General features: G+C 41.1%; 1 protein-coding gene across 15 annotated transcripts in view; it reads right to left on the reverse strand.

Moving 5' to 3' along the window:
* TP63 (tumor protein p63) overlaps positions 1-26,752 on the reverse strand; it is a 249,622-nt gene that overhangs the window by 31,679 nt on the left and 191,191 nt on the right. For 14 of the 15 annotated variants that reach the window (XM_056565437.1, XM_056565440.1, XM_056565441.1 and 11 more), the window contains one exon: positions 14,877-15,131. In XM_056565437.1, coding sequence (XP_056421412.1) covers positions 14,877-15,131 — 255 coding nt within the window. Of the gene's footprint in view, positions 1-14,876; positions 15,132-15,212; positions 15,295-26,752 lie in introns of those variants that run through there. The other variant, XM_056565449.1, reaches the window with a different exon arrangement.

Here is a 26,752-nt window from a genome sequence, read left to right on the forward strand (position 1 = left end):
AAACATTTGACATCATTCAATGTGCATCCCACTCATGTACTTTACACAGACTGCAAAACAAAAGTCCACTACTGAGAGTACAGCATTTGCAGTGGAAACAGAGTTGCCGATATACACACTGAGGAGACTGCAGCACTCCCACGAGCATCACATCCTCTTATCTTCAGTTGTATGGCAGTTCTTTATTTGCTTTATTGAGCCACAGCCAGAAGTGGATTTAGAAGGAATGAGAATTTTCCTTCCTACTGGATCCACTTTTGGCTTTGGTTTAACAATAAATAAATAAAATTAAATAACTATAAATACAAAAACCTGAATGGAAAAACTGCAACAAAAACACTAATCTGTTCCCTTGGGGTATCAAGCATAAGTTAAAGGGATCTGTCGTAGACCAAATCTGTTAGATCGTCACAATAATCATAGACAGAAGTTAAAATAATATTTAAAGGAGTACTCTGGTGCAGAGTATTCCTGCTCTGTCCTGCCCGGGCTGCAAAATATATGAAAATAAACCATCTCTCGCCTTCCTAAGTTCCCACGGAGAGCAACTACAGCTGATCGGTCCTCCGGTCCATCCTCTTCATACTTCCGTGTGAACGAAGTGTCACATGGCGCTCAGCTTATTATGGGCCGAGGCAGAACACTGCGGCGGCCGGCGATAGGCTGAGCGCGATGTGACGCTTCGTTACACCCGGAAGTATGAAGAGGATGGACTGGAGGACCGATCAGCTGTAGTGGCGCTCCGCGGGAACCCCGGGAGTTGAGAGATGGTTTATTTTAATTTATTTTGCAGCCCGGGCAGGACGGAGCAGGAATACTCTGCACCAGAGTACTCCTTTAAGGGAACTGCATTAAAAACTATGTGAGTCACCCGATAATAGATAAGTCAGATTCCCCATTGCTGTCCTGTTAGCTCTAATCCCTTGAAGAATACACAATGGGAGAAATTTATCAACAGGCTTAGAGTCTTTTTTTGGTGTAGAAATAAAAGTCGGAGAAATGTGTCTGACTTTTAGCAAATTTTGACAAAAAAAACTTTGGTACACACTTTTAGTTTTTTACTTTGCAGTGCTTGCTGATTTATGAAGTGCAACTTTTAAAAATAAAAAATAAAAATCCCAAAGCCCTCCATTTTTCACAAATCTACACAACTGGCTGTGAAGAGCATTTTTTAAAAGTCGCTAATATTTTTGCGCAACAGGGTAAAAAGTCGCCAAAGAAGAATCATACAAAGTGAATCATACAAAATTTTGTCGCACAATGATTTTTTTTTCTGTTTCTCAGTGGATTTTTGGCTAAAATTACTAATGTCACTGCAAAGTACAATTGAAGCCATAATATGGATTTTAGGTGGAAAATTGAAAGGGTGATGATTTTTAAAGGAAAGGAGGAAAAAACTAAAATGCAAAAACTGAAAAACGCTGAGTCCTTAAGGGGTTAAAGCCTCATTGATGTTAATGGAAGGTCCTGACAACATGTCAGAAAATAATACACACCAGGACCTTACGGTATCATTAATGGGGGGTTTGGATCCACAAGGATTTCAGGCAGAATTTCCATGTGGAAATCAGCTTCAAGTTACTTGAGTGCCCAGGGTTTTGCATGAAAAAGAAGAGGAAATTCTGCTGTGTGAATGGACCCATAGACAACACTGACCAAACCTAAACTAAGGCTGGGTTCACACTACGTTTTTGCCATACTGTTTTCAATCCGTTTTTCTAAAGAAAACCGTATGGCCAATAACGGATGGAATGGTATGGGGAAAAGTAAACAGTATGCGTTTTTAAACAGTATACTGTTTTTAAAAGTGCATACAGTTCCGTCAGTTTTTATAGAAAAAAAACCCATACGTTTTTGAAAATTTCGTCCATTTGTAATGGCAGGGGTCTTGGGTGGGGACTTTAGGATTCAAATGCGCATGTATACGGTTCCATAGGGAAAAACGTATAAGTTTTTACTTTGCACATGCACATTTGAATCCTAAAGTCCCCACCCAAGACCCCTCCCATTAAAAATGGACGAAATTTTCAAAAACGTATGTTTTTTTTTCCTATAAAAACTGATGGAACTGTATGCACTTTTAAAAACAGTATACTGTTTAAAACCACATACGGTTTACTTTTTTCCATACTGTTCCATCCGTTTTTTGCCATACGGTTTTCTTTAGAAAAATGGATTGAAAACAGTATGGCAAAAAGGTAGTGTGAACCCAGCCTTAGTGAATCCCTCAAACAACACTCACAAGTTTCTCGACTGTTCTCTACAAAGCCTCTGACCTTATGACTCTTCTAGTAACAGCTGACAGTCACCATTCTCATCCCTCCATGACCTTATCTCAAAGAAAAACAGCACGGTTGATATTGCCAAATCCATTGACTAATGGACTGCACATTCATTTTCCAGGCATAAATCAATATGCACTGTACAATTTCTTTTCTCTAAAAGTATAGGTATTCTTTCTGCCTTCTGCATGTTATGACAGGCATCAGGATACAAACAAGTCTTGGCCCCATCTCATACAGAATGGGCTGGCTGCAGATGTTCTTCTGCAAGCTGAATCTTGTCCCAAGCAAGAACAATCATCTCTGAAACACACCATTTTGGATTCTTTGCCTTCAGCAAAACTGAGGAGTGGTTTTATTAATAGTTGAATAAAAATACTTTCCTAAAGGAACTCTAAAATGTATAGGCTGTGCTCCTCACACATTCCTATAAAACATAGTATAATTTCATACCTCGGTGGGTTCTTACAATTAGACCACTGCTGTACATTGTATCCCTATGCCCGGGCTGCAAAGGATGAAGAAAATAAACTGTAACTCACCTACGTCGGCCACACGCTCGGGACGGGAACGTCGGACAGCCGTCAGCCTATCACCGGCCAGAGCGATGTCCCGCCCCCGCCAGTGATAGGCTGAGCCCACTGTCATGTAAGGAGCTCTGGCCGGCTTTTTACATGACAGTGGGCTCAGCCTATCACTGGTACGGCCGGTGATAGGCTGACGTCTGTCCGACGTTCCAGTCCCAAGGAACAGCGTATGGCCGACGTAGGCAAGTTAAAGTTTATTTTCTGTATCTTTTGCAGCCCAGGCATAGGTATACAGCGTACAGCAGTGGTCTCCAACCTGTGGAACTCCAGCTGTTGCAAAACTACAACTCCCAGCATGCCGTTGGGGGGAGAAGAACAGTGCTGGCGGGTCACATGATTTTGGGGGGTTTCAGCCGAACACCGCGCGCGGGTCACATGATTGGGGTGGGGGGAGGGGGGCAGAACAGTGCTGGCGGGTCACATGATTGGGGGGAGGGGGTGAAAATACCGCTATGTACCGTGGAACCACCGTAAGTAAAAAAAAAATACCGCGATACACATATTTGGTCATACCGCTCAGCCCTATGTCAAGGGACAAAAGACAGAAGCTCATGGCCGTTCAGTCCACTTGGCTGCATATACACAAACAGGTGGATCACATGGGTTTCCACCATCCAATGACCCACCAGAAACTCTGTAAACTCCCAGCACTAACAATTCCATCATCAACTTGACCCAATTGCTGACTATTGCTATTCTGGCTACCAAACTGCCCAACATTGACTTTTTGACAGTAAAACTCTGGATCTCTCAACTTGTCAGGATTGCTTTCCACTGGACATTTAAAAAACATTACAATAACATGAGCCTAAAAATAGATTAAAACGTTTTAATGAGATAAAGTTTTTCACATAGGAGATAGTATAGCGCTAGAATATTCTATAACTCCAAAGTGTTCTTATTTTGGAGGAACATTCTCTACCTTTCACAAGGTCAAAAGCTATGAAGGTCCTTTGTCCCATTAGTTAATGGAGCACCAGCGTGCATGCTTATTCATCTTTCCATTTACTTGCTATAGGACTGTGGATGTGTACAGCGCTCTGTTATCTTCAGAGGCCATAACAGTCTAGCATACATGATGCTGCTTCATTCACTCAAGGGACAAGAGACCTCCATTCATGCAGATAGGAGATACATTATGATCCTGTGATAACCCATTAATGGAGCAGAGTTATGACTGCTAATGGTATAACTGTACTGTAACGGGACACGGCAGGTGGTGGATCCTCTGGGACTGTGTGGATGATGACGGGAGCCGTGCCAGGGAGCGGAGTCTAAGGGCTTTTCACCAGAGCCCACCGCAAAGCAGGATGGTCTTGCTGCGGCAGGCGGCACCCAGGTCGCTACCCCTGGCACGACTCGTCCACACAGGTAGATGGGAGGTGGCGTGGCACAGAAGGAGACTGGCAGGACGTGGCAAGATGGCAGTAGGTAAGGGCAGGTAACATCGGTGCAGGGGAGGTAAGGTAACAAGGAACAGGTACATGGTAACAGGGACACAGGACTTTTACTATGGCACAATGTAAACAAAGATCCGGCAGGGAAATAAGGGAGGAGATGATACTTATAACAAGAGCACAGGTGAATAAGTACTGGCCCTTTAAAGGCCTAGACATCTTATCCCCTATCCAAAGGATAGGGGATAAGATGTCAGATCGCCGCGGTGCCGCTGCTGGGGATCCCCGCTGCGGCACCGCGCTATCATTACAGCACAGAGCGAGTTCGCTCTGCACGTAATGATGGGCGGTACAGGGGCCGGAGCATCGTTACGTCACAGCTCCGCCCCTCGTGATGTCACGGCCCGCCCCTTTCAATACAAGTCTATGGGAGGGGGCGTGACGGTCGTCACTCCCCCTCCCATAGACTTGCATTAAGGGGACGGGCCGTGATGTCACGAGGGGCGGCGCCATGACGTCACGCTACTCTGTCGCCCGTATCGCCCGTCATTACGCACAGAGTGAACTCGCTCTGTGCTGTAATGATAGCATGGTGCCGCAGCGGGGATCCCGGGGGTCCCCAGCAGCGGGACCGCGGCAATCTGACATCTTATCCCCTATCCTTTGGATAGGGGATAAGATGTCTAGGGGCGGAATACCCCTTTAAGTGAAAGAGCTCCAGACTGGCTCCAGAAAGGTAAACAGATTTGTAAGTTACTTCTATTAAAAAATCTTAATCCTTTCAGTACTTATGAACTACTGAAGTTGAGTTGTTCTTTTCTATCTAAGTGCTCTCTGATGACACCTGTCTCGGGAACTGTCCAGATTAGAAGAAAATCCCCATAGCAAACCTCTTGTACTCTGTTCAGTTCCTAAGACAAGCAGAGATGTCTGCAGAGAGCACTGCTGCCAGACAGAAAAGAACAACTCAACTTCAGCAGCTGATAATTATTGGAAGGATTAGGATGTTTTATTAGAAGCAATTTACAATTCTGTTAAACGTTCTGGAGCCAGTTGATATAAAAAAATAATTTTTTTCCTGGAATACCTCTTTAACACAGAACACATTATAAAGATATTGCATATGTGGCCTCAAGACCTTCCAGAATTCACTAACTGAAACGTCATACAGTATGTTCAGGTGAAAGAAATGACAATGGGATATCATCGCTAGTGATAGCATCTTCCAGGTAGGTGGTAAATCTCTAAATCATTACTTGGCAAAAGACAAGAAACCAGGTGCTTCTATTTTATGGCAAGTTAAAAGCAGAGCGCTAATGTTTTGACCACCTGTCTCCTCGCTAGGACATGAAAGAGAATAGATAAAAAAAAAAAAAAAAACTAACATCCTTTTCCTCATAAAAACACAAAAACTAAAAGCACATAGATGGCAAATGCCTTTTCTAGACAACTGGCTAACAATATTTATGAAGCAAAAGTATGAGACAGACAAAATCCTAACTTCTGTCATATTCAGTAATCCAATAATCTGCCCCTTTTAGAGACGTTGAGAATGATTTTATATGAGGTGTCTGTAGTCTCCTCTTGGCTTGTAAAGCCAAGTCTCGGTGAATATTGCCATAGGCTTTGGAATGTGTTCATTGTTCGCCTTCACACGGTGATTTCATTTTATATGCTGAAAGCAGTTTTAATCCGGGCTTCCAGTCGCATTTTCTATAGTAAAACAGGGTGGGGTTACATTTAGAATATGGCAATTAAATGTAATGATCGGCTCTTCTGCTCCACAAGCCTGGCAGAGGAGTAGGCCATCATTTTTCTAGAGTAGTCTGCAGAAATCGGACCCTTTGTAGTTAAATATGGTAGCTATTATGTCTTTAAAATGAGGGTTCACCTTTACATTCATTGAACCATGTCTGAGCTGCTAGAGACCAAAGGGGCACAATGCTATGAAGTCAACTGTGAACCTGAAAAGGCTGGTGGGAATCCCAATTCTTTTTCTTTTGACCTTGTCTCAATGACAGGTTACAAGACACGTCAAAGTGAACCAGATGTTAGCTAGGAGTCAGTAGGAAAATATAAAAATACCATACCCACTTGGCGCTTTTTCACTCTTCATTGGATTGTTTCTGGCTCGTGGAGGGTTGAAAAATTACACCATGTTGAGACTAAGGCTTTAATCTTAGCGTTTTTTATACCATATATTTCTTAGGAAAAAAAATAAAATGGCAAAAAAAACAAAGTGGGTTTAACATTGACATTCTTTATATTTCTTTAGTGTTTTTGTAACAGACACACACACAAAACATCCTCTTGATCACTTTTATCTGTGTGAAAAATGCCATTCTAAAAGCAGAGAAAAACCTGCAAAGGCTCTAAAAAGCAGTTTTCACTAAAATGAAAAAAAAGGAGGAGGGGAGGGGGGGAGTGAGTAGAGACAGTATTGTATTGTGTGGTAATATACCGTATATACTCGAGTATAAGCCGAGTTTTTCAGCACGATTTTTCGTGCTGAAAACACCCCCCTCGGCTTATACTCGAGTGAACTCCCCCACCCGCAGTGGTCTTCAACCTGCGGACTTCCAGAGGTTTCAAAACTACAACTCCCAGCAAGCCAGGGCAGCCATCGGCTGTCCGGGCTTGCTGGGAGTTGTAGTTTTGAAACCTCCGGAGGTCCGCAGGTTGAAGACCACTGCGGCCTTCAACATGCGGACCTCCAGAGGTTTCAAAACTACAACTCCCAGCAAGCCCGGGCAGCCATCGGGCCTTCAACATCATCCAGCCCCCTCTCACCCCCTTTAGTTCTGAGTACTCACCTCCGCTCGGCGCTGGTCCGGTCCTGCAGGGCTGTCCGGTAAGGAGGTGGTCCGGTAAGGAGGTGGTCCGGGCTGCTATCTTCACCGGGGAGGCCTCTTCTAAGCGCTTCGGGCCCGGCCTCAGAATAGTCACGTTGCCTTGACAACGACGCAGATGCGTCGTTGTCTAGGCAACGGCTCTATTCCGGGCCGGAAGCGCGGAGAAGAGGCGCCCCCGGTGAAGATAGCAGCCCGGACCACCTCCTCACCGGACCACCTCCTTACCGGACAGCTCTGCAGGACCGGACCAGCGCCGAGCGGAGGTGAGTACTCAGAACTAAAGGGGGTGAGAGGGGGCTGGATGATGTTGAAGGCCGCAGTGGTCTTCAACCTGCGGACCTCCGGAGGTTTCAAAACTACAACTCCCAGCAAGCCCGGACAGCCGATGGCTGCCCGGGCTTGCTGGGAGTTGTAGTTTTGAAACCTCTGGAGGTCCGCATGTTGAAGGCCGCAGTGGTCTTCAACCTGCGGACCTCCGGAGGTTTCAAAACTACAACTCCCAGCAAGCCCGGACAGCCGATGGCTGCCCGGGCTTGCTGGGAGTTGTAGTTTTGAAACCTCTGGAGGTCCGCAGGTTGAAGACCACTGAGGGCGAATGATGAGAAGAGGATGATGAAGGGGGGGGGGTGTGGGGATGATGAAGGGGGGTGGGGATGATGAAGGGGGGGGTGTGGGATGATTACAAGGGGATGATGAAGGGGGGATGTGTGGGATGATAAGGGGATGTGTGGGATGATGACAAGGGGATGATGAAGGGGGGATGTGTGGGATAAGGGGATGTGTGGGATGATGACAAGGGGATGATGAAGGGGGGATGTGTGGGATAAGGGGATGTGTGGGATGATGACAAGGGGATGATGAAGGGGGGATGTGTGGGATGATGACAAGGGGATGATGAAGGGGGGATGTGTGGGATGATAAGGGGATGTGTGGGATGATGACAAGGGGATGATGAAGGGGGGATGTGTGGGATGATGACAAGGGGATGATGAGGATGTTAATGACGGGTCTGGATGATGACAGGGGGGGATGAGGTATTTCCCACCCTAGGCTTATACTCGAGTCAATAACTTTTCCTGGGATTTTGGGTTGAAATTAGGGGTCTCGGCTTATACTCGGGTCGGCTTATACTCGAGTATATACGGTAGCCTTAAAGGTTTTTTCCAATCTTTAAAATCCCCTATTTATGCCCATGTGCGCTGCCACTCCATTCAATCTCTACTGGAGTTGCCATAAACATCAAAACACTACACTCTGCAGCTCCCATAGGCAATGAAAGGAGAGACTGTGCGCATGCATGACCCTCTACTTTATTTTATCTTGGAACTGGGGACCGCATTCGCTAGATCGCAATGGGCACCAGTGGTCAGACCCCCTGTGATAAGCTGGTTATCCCCTATTCTGTGGCTAGGGGATAACTTTTAAAGATGGGGGAAACTCCTTTAAAGGCTATGGATACCTTAAAGAGTAGCTCCCACCATCCTTTTTTTTTTTTTCTGTCCATGCCTATTGCCCATCTATCCCTAACTCCTCACTTACTAGGCAGACTTCCCCAGCAGGCACGACATCACTGATGCCTGCTGGGGCCAACACTTCAGCCCTTAGTTCATCTATACAGGGTGCCTACAGCTGTTTCACCACTACAACTCCCAGCTTGCCCTGACATCTATTGGCTGTCAGGGAATGAAGGGAGTTGTAGTGGTGAAACAACTGGAGGCACCCTGTGTTGAAAACAACATATCTTTGTTACGGCCGCAACCCCCGAACCCCACCGCGCAGCCAGCTCTATCAAACCAAACCAAACATCCGACACCCCCTACCCCCCCCCCCCCCCGCACAACCGGCTCTATACCCCCCACCCTGAAAATAACTTACCGAAGTGCAGGACAGTCCTGAGGCAGCAGCAGCCGGGAGGTGGGGCCGGCGTGCGAGGCCAGGGAGCCAATGCACGCATCCTCTGTGCTCTCAGCGCTCACTCCTGCCTGTCTGATTGACAGGCAGGGATTGAGTGCAGGCTGATTGGCTGACTGAATTAGGACCGATTGCCTGGCCGGTATCGGTCCTAATTCAGTCGTGACATCACAGCAGGCTGCAGCCGGCCACTAGAAGGGATTGGCCGGTTTTCAAATATAAAATAAACTATTTTAATATAAAATAATGAAAGTATATCAGAGATATGTTGTGGTACATAAGTACTACAACATATTTAAAAAAAAAAAAAAAAAAAGGTTAATGACAGTGCCCATTAAAAATATTTGTATTCTTACTTTGAGTAAAGTACATCAGAAAAGCAAATCCCTAAGGGATCTTTTTTTCAACCTTGTTTTTCTCTCCTAAAGGAAATTCTAACCTGAGGTATAGCTATATAAATGTTAAATACTCATGAGAGAACAGAAAGGTTGATAAGAGCCTGTCAGACTTTACTGATCTTACGATATTGGAGAGGCTGTTTTTTTCTTTTTTTTTGTTTTTTTTTTCTTTCTGCACCATAGAAAGGACAAAGTAAGAATAAAAAATGCATTCAAAGGTGTAGGAGGCTAAAAGTAACCCTCTCTACAATTAGGCTAGGTTCACACCATGGAATTTCTGAGCAGAATTCTGCTTTGAAATTCCAGGTGCAGCAGAGTCTCATTGCTGTCAATGGGATTCTGCAGCACAGTGTACATGATGGAATTTCAGTGGCAGAGCTTTCTGCTGTGGAAATTTATCTGCCGAAAAAACAAATTCTTTTGTCGGAATTCGCACAGAATACATTGTCGTCTATGAAGATGCCAATGTCCACTAGGTCCTTGCACCGAGTAACTCAGTCATTGGCCGCCCTCGGAATCTCTGTCTGGTCGGTTTAAAAACAACAACTGAAAGGCAGATATGAACTATCTATTATAACTATCTATTTATACCTTAAAGGGGTACTCCGGTGAAAACCTTTTTTCTTTTAAATCAACTGGTGGCAGAAAGTTAAACATATTTGTAAATTAATAGAAAAAAGTTGCCCGGACCTTCTAAGTGAGTAAATGATGGTATGGATAATTAAATGAGAAATATTAAATGAATGATTGTCTGGATCGTGCTTCAATGATAATAGTATAAACAGTTTAATAAGATAGGATAAATAGACTGTAGTTAGTTACTTCTCACAGGGCCCATGTGAGAAGAACATATACAATAAAAACAACCTTTAGGTAATAATGTACATCTTTACTTCTATAAAAAAATCTTAATCCTTCCAGTACTTATTAGCTGCTGAATGCTACAGAGGAAATTCCTTTCTTTTTGGAACACTGATGACATCACGAGCACAGTGCTCTCTGCTGACATCTCTGTCCATTTTAGCAACCGTGCATAGCAGATGCATAGCAGATGCATAGCAGATGTATGCTAAGGGCAGCATGGTGGCTCAGTGTAGAGATGAGCGAACTTACAGTAAATTTGGTTCGTCACAAACTTCTCGGCTCGGCAGTTGATGACTTTAGTCTGCATAAATTAGTTCAGCTTTCAGGTGCTCCCGTGGGCTGGAAAAGGTGGATACAGTCCTAGTAGACTCTTTCCTAGGACTGTATCCACCTTTTCCAGTCCACCAGAGCACCTGAAAGCTGAACTCATTAATGCAGGATAAGTCATGAACTGCCGAGCCGAGAAGTTTGTGACGAATCGAATTTACTGTAAGTGCGCTCATCTCTAGCTCAGTGGTTAGCACTGCTGCCTTGCAGTGCTGGGGACTAGGGTTCAAATCCCACTAAGGACAACAATAAATAAAGCGTTATTATTATTATAATAACGTCAGCAGAGAGAACTGTGGCCGTGATGTCATCAGAGAGCATTCCAAAAAGAAAAGAATTTCCTCTGTAGTATTCAGCAGCTAATAAGTACAGGAAGGATTAAGATTTTTTAATAGAAGTAATTTACAAATATGTATCAGTTGATTTAAAAGAAAAAAGGTTTTCACCAGAGTACCCCTTTTGGACTCAGGGTTTCTCAGTTTTTGCACTTTCGTTTTTTCCTCCTTACCTTTTAAAAATCATAACCCTTTCAATTTTCCACCTAAAAATCCATATTATGGCTTATTTTTTGCGTCACCAATTCTGCTTTGCAGTGACAGTCATTTTACCCAAAAATTCACGGCGAAACGGAAAAAAAAATTATTGTGCGACAAAATCGAAGAAAAAACGCCATTTTGTAAATTTTGGGGGCTTCCGTTTCTACGCAGTGCATATTTAGGTAAAAATGACACCTTATCATTATTATGTAGGTCCATACGGTTAAAAAGATACCCTACTTATATAGGTTTGATTTTGTCGTACTTCTGGAAAAAATCATAACTACATGCAGGAAAATGTATACGTTTAAAAATGTCATCTTCTGACCCCTACAACTTTTTTGTTTTTCCACGTACAGGGCGGTATGAGGACTCATTTTTTGCGGTGTGATCTGAAGTTTTTATCGGTACGATTTTTGTTTTGATCAGACTTTTTGATCACTTTTTATTCATTTTTAATGGTATGAAAAGTGACCAAAAATACGCTTTTATGGACTTTGGAATTTTTTTGCGCGTACGCCATTGACCGTACGGTTTAATTAATGATATATTTTTATAGTTTGGACATTTACGCACGTCGCAATACCACATGTTTATTTTTATTTACACTGTTTTATTTTTTTTTTATGGGAAAAGGGGGGTGATTCAAACTTTTATTAGGGAAAGGGTTAAATGATCTTTATTAACACTTTTTTTTTTTTTTGCAGTGTTATAGGTCCCATAGGGACCTATAACACTGCACACACTGATCTCCTATGCTGATCACTGGCGTGTATTAACATGCCTGTGATCAGCATTATCGGCACGGAGCAGTCATTCGTCGATCGGACACCGAGGAGGCAGGTAAGGGCCCTCCCGGTGTACTGTAAGCTGTTCAGGATGCCGCGATTTCACCGCGGCGGTCCCGAACAGCCCGACTGACTAGCCGGGATAGTTTCACTTTCGCTTTAGAAGCTGACCGCCGCTTCTAAAGGGTTAATACCGCACATTGCCGCGATCGGCGATGTGTGGTATTAGCCGCGGGTCCCGGCCGTTGATGAGCGCCAGGACCGACGCGATGTGATGCGGGGTCGCAGGACGTAAATATACGTCCTGCGTCGTTAAGGGGTTAAAGGGGTATTCCAGGAATTATTTTTATTTGACTATGCTACAGGGGCTGTAAAGTTAGTGTAGTTCATAATATAGTGTCTGTACCTGTGTGTGATGGTTTTTTCACAATTCTTCTGTGATTTTCACCCCAATATTTATTTTTACCAGCATACAAAATGACTGTTGTCTCGGATTTTTCCCAGGTTGCAATGTGGCCAAGACCTGACTCACTAGTCATCTGATGACAGGGAGCCTGTCTGCTTCAATGGGTGGAGGGATCAATCTCAACTAATGCAACAGCTGTAGGCACCCTGATTGAAAACCACAGGTCTTTTGTTTCAATGGGTGTGGTGGCTGATGTGTGGGAGGGAGGAAAATGGAATTATGGGATTTGTAGTCAAAAAAAGAAAAGTCAAACAGGAAATACCAGTTCACAAAAAGCTAGCCACAGTATTATGGTAATCTCACAGCATAGCCGCAAGACAAGTGCAGATCCTTCCTAAGCATGTCCATTACTGTCTGCCAGGTACGTGCTAAAATCCCCTTATGGTGGTTAACCCCTTTAAAGTGCACATAGGGACACTTTCAGCTACATGGCTGATCTCAAAAAGGGAGATTAAATCGGATTGAATTAAAGAACTGTCAAAAGGTATGTGATCAGCCCCCCCCTAAGAAATATATACCACTACATTTGCTAATATGTAAAACTATGTTAAAACTTTAAACTCAATATATTTTAAACGTATACACACGTTGATCTAAATCACATCATATATCACTAATAACTCCTATTGTCAAAAAAAAATTAAAAAAAATAAAAAAGTATACGTGTGTAGAAATTGTAGACCATCATTACAGGGGACAAAAAATAGCCAAAAGTGACATACTTTTGACTATGTTGGCATAATAAACATCTATGTGTACACTACAGCATATGTTTAGGTAATGTTTAAAAGTACCCACGGCATTCTGCTGTGGTATTGATGTGAACCAGCCCCCTAAGTAAAACTGTATGCAACTTTTGTTAGCTAAAAATCTAAATGAATGTCCACAATAGAGAAAAATAGCAGAGCAACTCACCCAGTTTCAGTGCAGTTAATTCAAACGATCGGTGTTGCGATCAGCATCGCCGTCAGGCAAAGGTGCAGCGGGAGGCAGAAGATGTTACGGGGGGAGATCAGGCGTCAGGCCACAGCCGTATCGCACTTTCGACAGGGGCCTGACGAAGCACCGGAAGGTGCGATACAGCTGTGGCCTGACACCTGATCTTCCCCCGTAACATCTTCTGCCTCCCGCTGCACCTTTGCCTGACGGCGATGCTGATCGCAACACCGATCGTTTGAATTAACTGCACTGAAACTGGGTGAGTTGCTCTGCTATTTTTCTCTATTGTGGACATTAATTTTGCTTGTATCATTGGCGTAGAGCACCACCCACAGGAGTATAACACACCTGCTGCATTAAGGTATAGATCAAAAGGATTCAAGTTGACAGGTATATGGGGCTGTGCCGGATCTGTTTTTTCTTTTGTGATTGCACAAAAATCTAAATGACTCTGGTTTTTGTTATGCTGTAATGACATATGAATAAATTCAGAAATAAACTAGTGACTTTTAGCTACTTTCACAATCCAAGCAATGTATACCACCACTTTTCAAAAAGGTGGGTAACTGGAGTCTAAGACTGTGCTGATGCCTGCAGACATTTGCATAGTCTATGCAAATGAAATGGGTGGGTACAGCTGGTGACATCACTCACCAGTGTCTGCCTGCCTACTCCTCAGGGGAATGGAGGAGATGTCAGTATTGAGGTTAGGTTCACACCATGTTTTTCATCCTGTTAAAGGGATACAAAAATGATGCAGGTTGCTTTTTTTTCTGTCTGGTTTAAGAACAGGATTCAGGTGGATCCAGTAAGTTATGTTTTTCTGGTGTTGAAAAAAAAATGATAGCATTGTGCAATATTAATAAGAATGATGACAATGCAACTTTGTGCTTTATAAAATGATTTTAACTAGTAACTTGATACCTGTAACATATATGTCCCATAAAACAGGTTCTACGAGTCCCATCTGATAGTAAGATATGTTTGCAAACAAATAACACACAGAAGCTGTTTCGCCTTCCTGTAATGGGCAATGTAATGTGTGCACTGGACAGAAATCTTAGGTGTAGCACACTCACACATGTCTTTCTGTAGCAGCTGGGAGGAGGCAAGGTGAGTGTTGCACATGGGAATGTGAATACTGACAGTGTCTCACCATACAAAGAGGAGAATAAATAATGCATTACTAATTACATGTTCTTAATTTCACTGGAGTAATGACACAGTGAACTTGTCAAAGAAACTTAATGTTCACTTCTTGTCATGTGAGTCGCTCAATTATCTTTCCTACCTTAGTTTGCAGTAATAACACAGCAACACCCCACACATAAGATGACATCAAGGTGTTATTGAAGGGGTTCTCTACTATCCTAACTATTGCCTACAGTCTTGCAGCTAAATAAATTAAATATTGGAGAAACCCTTTAGACCCCAGCAAAGCTGGAGACCTTTTGCCTGAAATCCCCTCTCTGCATCATCAGATAAAGTAAAACTACCAAAAATGAACATGGATAGCATATTTTGCTTACCGTCCATGTAGCAGACTTGGCTGTGCTGGACTGTTGAAATGAGACATCAAAGCTGTGAGGTCCTGGGTAGTCAGTATTTGAAGGAATGGCTGGAGACGGAGACAAGGCATCAAAGGTTGAGCTTGGCTGAGCATATGGTGATGGTGCTGTCACACTGTTCTGTGCATGCTCATTGGTATAAGGACTTGTGGAAGACGAACCATTCTGTATCTGCTGCTCCATACTGTTCAGCAGGCCCAAGTTCGTATACTGTGGCTAAAAGAGAAATCAAGAGATTATGCAACCTGAATAACAAATACAGCATTAGCATATACTTTGTTTAAAATGAGTATATACAAAAGAGGTTGGAATTTTTTTTCTTAAAAGGGGCAGACTGGGTTCAAACAAAAAACACCCTGCCATTTCTGTATCTACTGTGTCCAGGTCCCTGTTGATTGCCACTTCCTGTCTCTTATCTCGCACAAGGAAATGCCCTCTCAGCCAATCAGGGAGTGAGAGGAGTCACCAGGAATTTCCTGTGTGTCAAGATGTCGACCAGGAAGTAGAGATCAGCAGGAACACAAACACCATTGGAATGGCATTATGCTGCTTTTTTTATTTTATTTTTTGTATTATGAATTAATTTCAATTACAAATATAATTAAATAAATTTTACCCAAACTAAAAAAAGAAAAAAATAATAATAATAAAAAAATGTTTCCAACCAAGAGGACACTAGAGCAGAGAGAACGGGCAATGTGCAGAGAATTCTGGGCACTTCACATGAAGGAGCTGCCTCCTGGGCACATGAGACAGTAAAGCTATGATTTCTTTGTCTCCTTTTCCGCTTCATAGCTTTTAGAGCTCAAAACTGCTGACTGATTTGCTTAATGAAAGTGACCTATTAAATTGTTGGGATCATTTTGAGAGTAAAACGGCTTTATATGTTAAGTTGACATGTTTCGTGCTAGAAAATATTTTACTGCTACCTGTACACTTAAGAACCCTATGCCTCTGTTGTATAGTGAGAAATGTGGAGTGAAAATGTGGAGTGAAAAAATTCTTATAGAACAGGAATTATGTGGTCTTGGTGGAATGACCAATTTACAATGCACATATAGAAATCTAGGCAACAAAATACATTTATACTGTTTTTACAAGATATTTCGATAGAGGTAAATGCATAGCAAAATAGAAAAAGGTCCAGTGGCTGGGTAATTGCCATTTGAGGATAATCTACTTCATAAGAACCTGTCTGACTGCTTAAATATTAAATACAAACAGGTAAGCCATAACTAATACAGGACTTTCAAAAGAAACAACTGAAAGGCAGATGTGAAGATCAGCGTCTTGAAAGTGCACATAGGGACACTCCCAGCTACATGACTGATCTCAAAAAGGGAGATTAAATGTAAAACTGAAGCGTATCCAAACTGATATTAAAATACTTACACACACAAACTCTAATATAACACATTTTTCTGGTAGCAACTTCGGCTAAGTTCACATGGCCTTTGTTTTCTGACTCGATCAGGGTCCATTCGGCTTTTTTTTGCGTCGGTCAGACCCTAAATGGGTCAGAGCACAACTGACACTGCAGAGTCCCAATAGATCCCATTGACTTGAATGGAGTCCGTTGGGTGTCTGGTATTTTACAAGAGTTGAGCGGAGATAAAAATGGCACATGCACTATTTTTCTCTCCACTCAACTACCGTCCTTCCAATAGACTAACCGACAGAGCTCCCTTTAAGTACTTTGTGCCAGGTTTTAAAAATGTTTTTATATACATGAACTGCAAAAAATCCGTTGCTGATTATTGTGTGTGCCAAAATAGTTCAAAAACTGTTTCTTGTCATCACTTGCCAAAATCTGGAATTTTGACAAATGGAACGTGAAAAATGGGCATAGAAGTAAAAAAGTCAGCATGGTCTAGCTTAATTTACATTTATTAAGGAAAAAAAAAACATAAAATGGCATATACTTTGGTATGACAGCTCACAGCATAGCTTTTGAATACTACACTCTATACATAGCAAATACAATAGGCTACAGGCCCTATCACACTATAATAAGGTAATGCAATAAGGTCAGTGATCAGTCAGCGATCTGCCCTCCCTGCCTGATTACTGTACATTGCAATAGGCTCTGTAATCAAGTGCCAATATACGAGATCAGCGACTTAGGCCATCTTATAGGGCCCTTAGGCCTAGGTCCTCAACTTGTAGTACATATACCCCAGAGGATATATGTCTAATGCTAGCTTTTAATGTATAGGCCAGTGTATGAACACAGCCTTTGCGGTACTTTTATGTAATTTATTTAAAAAGGAGGTACTTGACTTAGACTGGAAAACGTTAACTAGGGGACATGCTGATAGTACCCCCCCCCCCCCCCACTCATTATAAAATTAAAGAAGACATAATTCTTTCCAGATATGTGAGAGATCTTACTGAAAGAGGTGGTAAAAAGTGGGGCCATCTTATTTATGTACTATGTATAGAAAGTAAAAGGTTTCTAAAATATGTGGATATGATATCAAATTATTTTAAACACAGGAATAATGTGTACGTCATGGCACTCTTTTGCTCTAGGCCAAGGACTGTGCCTTTAAGAAGGTGACTAAGAGGACTATGTTGCTTAATGGGAAATGTGAATAAGCACCCAGAAAAGATGAGTCAAGCTTTGGAAAATGTGTCTATTGTGGTTTTCAACTCCATCTACCTAACTAACTATTAAGTATGTCACACAGAGACTTTGAACATCACAGAGTTTAAAGCTAAAAGGGAGAATTTTGCAATTCTTATAAGGAGGTCCTCTATCTTTTTTCAAAAAACATACATACATTTATTCAACAAAAATGGATAATGCATTTCCTAAGGCAGATCTACAACACTGACAAAACAAGAACAGTGTTCCAGATTTCCATTGCTGCATCATAACAGAAGGAAGAATTGTATAAAAAAAAGAATCTCATACTTAAAAGCCAGTACTGCAAAGGAATCTAGAGATTGGGTTTCAGAGGGTTTGAAGCAGGCTAGGTGAAATGCCTATATCCCAGACAAGTGTGATGCCCAGAGAGAGGAGGCCAGCATCAGACGCTCTCACATTGCTCCTCTAACAAAAGAAATGTCAACAAGACAGACAGAAGTATCGGGGGCAGGAAGTGTAAAACCCAAAGTCTAAACCAGGTGAAAACCTGAACAAATTCAAGAGCAAAGATCTCATGACAGAATAAACAAATGTCTAGGACTCACTAACCCTTAACCAGTCATGGGATGGCCTTGTGACCAGCATGAACAACAAAAAAGACTTCATACTGGGACATGTATTAAATCACCTTTTTAATTATTTTGTATAGCTAATATTTCATTAACAAATGTGTCACCAGTAGTAGAAATACAGGATTGTAACTGGATATATGATGACAAATAAGGAAAAGTAAAAGGATATCGAGGAACCTTGTTTTCCAAGAATCAATGGAAACTGCAGTAAGCTTAAAACATTTTAGATCTCTATACGGCATCTACTGATGGGAGCTAGAAGTGACAATAGATGAATGCAATTCTTTACCTGATCATAGTATCCGCTCAATAATATAAGCAGTTACTCAGAAGGTACTAAACATAGTCCTCCTTAGTGAATTGAGAGTATAATGTATGTGCAGCTCAGAATTAAGTGTACTTGGACAACACTGATCAGAATGTATTGGAGATCTATGGATAGATATCTTACATATTGTAATGAATAAAATTTGCCTCCATTGTCATTGAAGCCAGATAAGATAGTGACTAAAATGTCTCCTGAATAACATTAGCTAGTGCATTTGCTTTTTATCACAAGGACATTTTTTTACTCTTGACGGCCCTAAGGGCAGGTATTTATAGGCCAAAGCCCAGTCCTTCTCTTGCACATTCCATGTCAAATCAAAGTTCCTGCAGGGCACAACTGAAAGTTTACATTTCAAGGACCCTGATACAAGAATTCCCCTTTAAAGAAGGGTCAAGCCTTGCTACTTAGAGCATATTACTCATCACACCATTACTACTCTTCAGTGTAAATGGAATATGACAATAGTTTTGAGACAGGATACAGTTCTTTGTCTTTTCCTAGAAGGAATTGTGATTTAAAACAATTAGCCTGTATGGGGTATAGGGAAAGGCACAAGTTGCTTAAGATTACAAATGTGCGAACGTCTAGGACAGTTATTATATTGCAATGAAGCATCATGAGCAAATAGACTGCATGAGATGGAAGGGAATGAAGATGAAAGGCTTTAAGGCATCCTCCCACCTGCAGCCTGGTTTCACAAGAGTTTCCCATAACTATTCAGATAATAAAAAGGAAGCACTCCTAAAGCAGCAGCTCAATTCACCCATAGACACCCACCCACATGCGGAACCCCCACCATGATCTGCTTTAGCACATTTTAAAACCAGCTTGGGCAAATGATCAACACCATCATAAGGAGGTGGTGACTCATCAAATGACATAATAGTAGTCAGACCGGGTAATGGTTCTAATATCCTTTAAGGCCAAAACTGATGTCCAAATGAACCAAGAGAAGCCTTTCAACAATACAAATGTCATTGGAAACCGTGCCAATTACAGCAACAAACCTGCAATCTGAGGGGTTCACTACGTCAGGCTTAAATGTATATGGTAAAGGCCTATAACTATAAAGTAGTTGAGATGAGAACTATAAAGATGAGAACTTGAACAAAATACAGACCAATTTTCTTATGAACCTTTCTGGAAAACCTGAGCTGCGGTAACACTGCATTCGGGACTGAAACAAACCTCAATATTTAGTAGTCTAATGTGGACATGTGTTTACGGAACTAACTTAAAAAAAAAAAATGAAATTAAATATATATTTAATAGACAGGGGAATACTGATTGGGATTCTTCTTTAGGGTGTAAACTAAAATAATGTGTGACACTAAAGAGAATACAAGGAGAATTAAAGGAAAACTCATTAACCAAAATTGATTTCTTATACTACTACAATGTGTCCCCTATAAGAGTCCTTCCCACTAAAACTGGAGATTGGCTGGTTATACACTGGGAAAGGGGGGGAAGGGGTTGTCCCTAGCAGAAAGTCAGTCATCCGCAACTAAGAGAAGCCAATAGATGCAAATTGCTTGTCCCAACCAACTACTTTTGACGCCTATCCACACAGTTATTGTCTGCTCTTTGACGGTTAAGAATTTTGATCATTCCACTATTTAAATCGTTTTTGGAGCTGATTTTGAATATCTTTTTCTTCTCTATTCATGTCTAAAGTGAAGTGCATTGTGGGATCCCAAATAACACATGCTATATAATGGATCCTAGTAAGTACCAGCCTATCATATGACCACAGTAAAACCATTCAAGATTGCATCAGACCCAGTCACTATGGTAGTCTATGGGGAATAAAAAGCCAAACCACTGTTTTTCTAAGGGAAACTAGGTGATTTTTCAAGAAAGGACATAAAATAACTAAAAACTGTCCAATAGTAAAGCACATTATTTGCAAAATCATTTAAAGTTTCTGTAAAGTATGTATAGTTTTGCAGGAAGAGATGTTGAAAGTGCGCTTTACATGGCATTGGCATCAATAGACATCTCAAGATATTGCAGCACCCTAATCTATACGGTTTATATACTCCCTTTACTATAGAATCGTGCACAAAGGATATCTTCATTGCTTCTATTTCAGCTGCCGACTTCCTTGGAATAATCAAATAACATCATAAGTACCCACATGGGGGCAGCTCAGAATGCATAAGGGTATGCTTGAATTACAATATCTTCCATTTTTCCAAAGGTATGAGGCTTGAAAAAAGATGGGGGTGGAGGGAAGCTTGACAGACTGGAATTCCTTTCCTCCCAGCCCCCTGGACAGTATTATTACTTTAATCCCTCAGTCTTCCTCACCTTTTAAAACTGATCCATTATCCCTACCCATTCACTGAGATTGCTGTAAAGTGTTTAATCCAAGCAGTTTATAAAGATTTGAGATTAGGCTAGAACACCTGAGCTTCCTATATCAAAATCTGAAGTGCTCTCTGAACTAATGCGACAGAATTATTTCAGACATTTTTAATAATACAGACTGCTAAGATAGGACAACTGTGCCATGGATAACCATTAGTAAAACTATACTTGATTACTTATTTTTTTTTTAAATCAAATGTGTAGCAAAAAAAATAAAATAAAATAAAAGACTCCAAAAACATGTTTTTTCAAGTTGTGACACTGCAGTTGAAAGAACTGAAGGCTGAGGCGAAACTCTATTTGATCCACAGTACCATTGATCCTAATGTTAACAATGTAATGGAAAGTTATCTTTTTAGTAACTAGGACAACACAGTACACTCTCATTGAGGAAATTAGGATTATGTCATGACAAATCTAGTGTGACTAAAGCCCAGACTGTATCAATACTCAGTAGTTTCTTCTGCAAATATCATAAACAATGCACTATAATCTTTCTTATAGGGCAATGTATTAAAAAGTAAAGAAAAACAATAAAACTTGACTACTAGTATTAATTATGGTTCATTTGTGTCATTATAGGCAACCAAAAACCATAATAGTAATGATTTATGGGGTCAAGGTTCTTTAAAAAAGTTTAGTCACTGAATGTCTGAACTGAGTACCTTACCCTAAATGGTGATTTTCTGTACATCATTTCCTCACTGGAAATGTACCTGACTTTAGGGAAGTCCGTCATAAAGAATTGGCCAATCTCATGCAAAATTTGAAAAAGAATTGTTATTTGTAAGGGTTTTCTCCTTGCCATTAAACTCCAGGTAAAATAATCCTTCTGCATTCAACACCTCATTAGACACTAATGCAATCCTTCACAGCAGAGCCCTTAGATCACCATGAACAACAACATCTCTGTTTCCACCTGCTTATAGAACAAACACTATCACTGCTAACAATTCACATAGAAATCTTTGGAAAACTTCCAGAGCCATAAACTACTACTCAAAAAAGGCTTTTGAAAACTTGTAATCAGACCATATGTACTTGAAACCATATAAAGGGTCACTTTTATCCCGTAACAATAACTAGGTAATCATTCCAACTGTACATAGTCCTTGGCCCAAACACTTCACATTTTGTCTGCTTGCACAATGCCATGTAATTCTGGTCATTCAAATGAGAAGCAGCAGCTGCACTTTTACTGTTATACTCCGGAATGTCACTGACTTTCAAGATGTTCCTGGATAAAACTAAGTTATTTATTTCATAAAGAATTCAAAAAATAAATGTAAAGCAAAATCATAGATCACAATATATACTCTTGTTAAAAACTGCTAAAACACACAACTTGCTACAATACAAAAGTACTATATAAAAATCTAAATTACATTTGTGTAAAGATCCATTTTAAGTTGTATGCATCACCACATGCCCAGATCACAGAGCTAAATACGTAATAAAATCCAATTATTTCAAGTGTACCATTCAATCCATAGTTTTTACACACAAAGATATATATATATATATATATATATATATATATACATATACATATAAAATAAACAATTATAATATAAATGCATGTGGAATCTATTCCAGTGAAAATACTTTACCTCGCTATACTGAGCCTGGGCATTATTTTCCAGGTACAACATCTTTGCTGTAAAGTTTATCAGAGATGCTGTCCTTTCTTCAGGCTCCAGGATCTTTGTACACCCCCCCGAATGGCCCAAAGCAGGTACAGCTCTTGCAAGAAGACACCAAGAATAAATGAAGTTTCTCTCCCACTGTCTGTCACATCATTTATTTAACACTCTGTTTATATATACACCTGGATTCAGGAGTAGATAGGCGGAGCCTTTCTCTTATACCTGTCCAATCTGTCAAAAGTTCCACCTTGGTCCCAGATCAGCCTCTCCCACCTCTCTAGGTAGTTAAAATTCCTTAAAAACTCCTCACAAAAGAAGGAGAGACAAAAGGGACCTGGGGGCCATCTCCACATGCAACTGGTGAAAAATTGGTACACAAAACCGGTGTCAATATAAAAGCTCTGTGATAGAGGGATAGGAAACAAAGCACAGCTGCCGTTTGGTACAAAGTCAGCAAGATGCAATGTGCTTTGCTTATTCAGGATAGGTCCACATATGTTGTATTTTGCTGCACATTTTCTGCAGCTGATTTTGCTACCCATTGACTTCAATAGGTAGGAATATATGCAACAAAATATGGTATGTGACCCTACCCTAACTAAACAACTGAACAGATATTTATTAGATGAATGTAATACCTAATTTCAACAAAAGTAATTGACACAAAGGTACATCGCTATACGTGGTTTCCATGATGTTATCCATGGTCAATCTGCTTTCGAGTTACACCAAAGAAGAGCAGCATGCATTGACCAAAATCCATAAAAGAATCATAAGACCAAGTACTGGAACATTAACATGAGAGGGTCTGAATAATGAACAACTTTTGTTATAGTGAGATACTTTGACAGCCTGCATTTCAAAGCAAATGCCAAAGACAACTGTCCAAAAAGGCATTAAATTGTAGCATAACAATGTCCCCCCAAATACTGCTGCTACTCGGTTGAAACCCTTAAGCATCTCAAGTTTGATGTATTGGTTTATCTCGAACTCACCCCTCCAGACTATCACCTGTTTGGTCTATCAAGGAGACACTGAAGAGTGTGATTTATGTAACATAGAGCAATATAGATTACTTGGTGACAATAAGACCTGTCCGAAGAGGAGAAATATTAAGCAGCCAGAGAACATTCAAGTCGTAACAGTTTTAAGCAAAGAAAGGCCAAAATAATGTTGGAAAGGTGAACACCTTCGAAATGGCACGGCTTGTAGAGGTTACCAGCATGCAGTGGTTAATAACTACCAAAATGGTCCTTGGAATGGCAAAATTGGTAAAAGGGTCATAAGTGCTGAAGGCTAACTGATGTGTGGGAGGCGAAGGCTAGCCAGTCTAGACAAATTGCTGAAAAAATTAATCCAAGCTACGATATCGAAGTGTCAGAACACAGAATGCATCACAGTATTCCCATATGGGGCTATACAGCCTCAGACTGGTAAAAGTGCCCTTGTTGACCCCTCTTGAATGGTAAAGGCACTAACAATGGCACTAAAGCCTCAGAGCTGCATCCCACAGCAATGAAAAAAAAAATGTGCCCTTATTTGATGAATCCTGTTTTCTTTTACATTGAGTTGACAGCTGTGTGTGTCTTCATTGCTGTGTGGTGCACTGTAATGCTGGAAAACTGTGTGTGTTGGCATTTGTGTGTATGTTACTTTTGACATGTGAACCACCTTCCTTAACATTGCTTCACACCAAGTATAAACCTTCAGGAAACAGTATTCCCAAATAGCAGTGGCCTCTCTTCAGGATAATGCCTGGAATGGTCTGACAAAGGAGTTCACAGTATACACTTATAAGTCCCCCAGATATCAATCTGATATCAGTTTTACGTTTGATTGCCACATGATGAAAGTTGCATCGGGACCACAAACGCATGTGTCCACTAAAACACACTGATTTTAATGAACACCATGCAATACTATTTGTCCCCTGTAACTAGTACAATGTCCCTCCACCAATGACGTCTGATTGCTGAAGGACCCATCAGCAAGACCACCCTGCTCAGCTAATGGTCCAATATCCTACCAAATTTGCAGGGGTGGGGAAATTTGGTTTACACTATTTTCAGTGGGACTTTAAACCAAAAAACGCTAATGATACTTGAACCATCATTTTGTTATGTACAGATGGGCATTTGGGATCTCCTTGGCTTACTTAGAACAGAGTCCTATGCCTCTCTGGAGGATGTACATTTTATCTGTAATCCCATGGTAAGAGAATACAGCACTTGTTGGGAGGTTAACAACTGATCGATTGGATATACTCTGAAACCATGGGGTCCTTTTAGCATGAAGGGATTGCACACATGTAGTGTAAGATACATTTATACATCATAAAGGACTGTAGGAGGTCTAGTTTACTGCTGCAAATACATTTAGGCTTTATTTAAACTACAACATTTCTGAGTGGAATTATGTACTGAAATTCTACTTGGAAAAATCTGGCACATCAGAATCCTACAGTTGTCAACGGGATTCCACTGCACAATTCACACTACGAAATTTCACTGCCAAAAGAGTGATCCCAGTTATTATTTAGGCTAGAATTCCAATGAAGTTTTTCATGCAAAAACGCAGATAAAAATGCTTATTTTTCTGTGAAAAAATGCAGCGGCCAGATGTTAGCTGCAAGTCAATAGTGAACTGCAAAGCACCAGATCCACTTGGAGTTTTTAATTTTGGCATTTTTTTTTTAATCCTTTGGGCATTTTTCTGCTCTTTTGCGCTCAGAGGCTGGTTCTCAAAAAGTACTCAAATTCAGAGTATGGCTGTTTTTTGGGAAAATCTTGGCGTTTTCCTCCCATAGAAGTCTATGGGAGTGAAAAGACGCCAAGAAAAAAACCATATGGGTTTTAAAGGGGTACTCTGGCGCTAAGACACCTTATCCCCTATCCAAAGGATAGGGGATAAGATGCCTGATTGCGAGGGTGCCGCTGCTGAGGACCCCCCTGATCTTTCATCAGCCCCCGAAGCATGTTCGCTCCGGGTGTGATGACTGACGATCACGGGGCCGGAGTATTGTGATGTCACGGCTCCGCCCCCGTGTGATGTCACGTTCCGGCCCCTCAATGCAAACCTATGGGAGGAAAAAATGCAGAAAGGGGCCATATAATTATAAAAATAATATATTTTTTTATTAATTTTGTAAAACTTTTTATTAGTAATGTATTTTAATTATGTGTTTAATAAAATGTGTTTTTTTACTTTTTATTTTTTTTATTTGTTAGGTAGTACTACTACTCCCAGCATGGAACAGTCTGTTCCATGATGGGAATAGTAGTACCTGTACTAACAGACTGATCACAGCAGGTATCACTTATGAAACCCGCTACGTTCCTCCGGTATAAGCTATAGAAGCCAGCCGCACTTCTCCGCTCCACTACCCGCACTATACTCCGCTGTGATGTGAAGTTCTCTTCACTTCACAGATTCATATTTCCCGCTGAGAACTGTGATTGGCCGGATAGTGTGGCCACTCACAGCTCTCAGTGGCATATACTAATCTGCAATGTGAAGATAACCTCACATCACAACGGAGTATAGTGCCTGGCAGGGGACCAGACAAGAGCGGCTGCCAACCACTTCTATAGCTTATTCCAGAGGATCGCAGCGGGTGTCAGGAGTGACACCCGCTGTGATCTGACCTTAACTGCAGGTATTTTCCTTTTTTCATTGCATACATATTGCACTTCAGATCGTCTTGAAAAGACTAAATAGCAGCATATTTAGCAGCAGAATTAACCCCTTAAGGACTCAGCGTTGTTCCATTTTTGCATTTTCATTTTTTCCTCATCACCTTCTAAAAATCATAACGCTTTCAATTTTGCACCTAAAAATCCATATGATGGCTTATTTTTGGCGCCACCTTCTACTTTGCAGTGACAGTCATTTTACCAAAAAATCCATTGCGAAACGGAAAAAAAATCATTGTGCGACAAAATTGAAGAACAAATTTCATTTTGTCACTTTTGGGGGCTTCCGTTTCTACACAGTGCATTTTTCGGTAAAAATAACACCTTATGTTTTTCTGTAGGTCCATACGGTTAAAATGATACTCTACTTATATAGGTTGGATATTGTTGTACTTCGGAAAAAAATCATAACTACATGCAGGAAAATGTATATGTTAAAAATTCTCATCTTCTAACCCCTATAACTTTTTTATTTTTCTGCGTACAGGCCGGTATGAGAACACATTTTTTGCGCCGTGTTGCGAAGTTTTTATCGCTATCATTTTTGTATTAGTCGGACTTTTTGATCGCTTTTTATTC

This window comes from Hyla sarda, chromosome 3 (genome assembly GCF_029499605.1).
Source record: "Hyla sarda isolate aHylSar1 chromosome 3, aHylSar1.hap1, whole genome shotgun sequence".
NCBI classification, from domain to species: Eukaryota; Metazoa; Chordata; class Amphibia; order Anura; family Hylidae; genus Hyla; species Hyla sarda.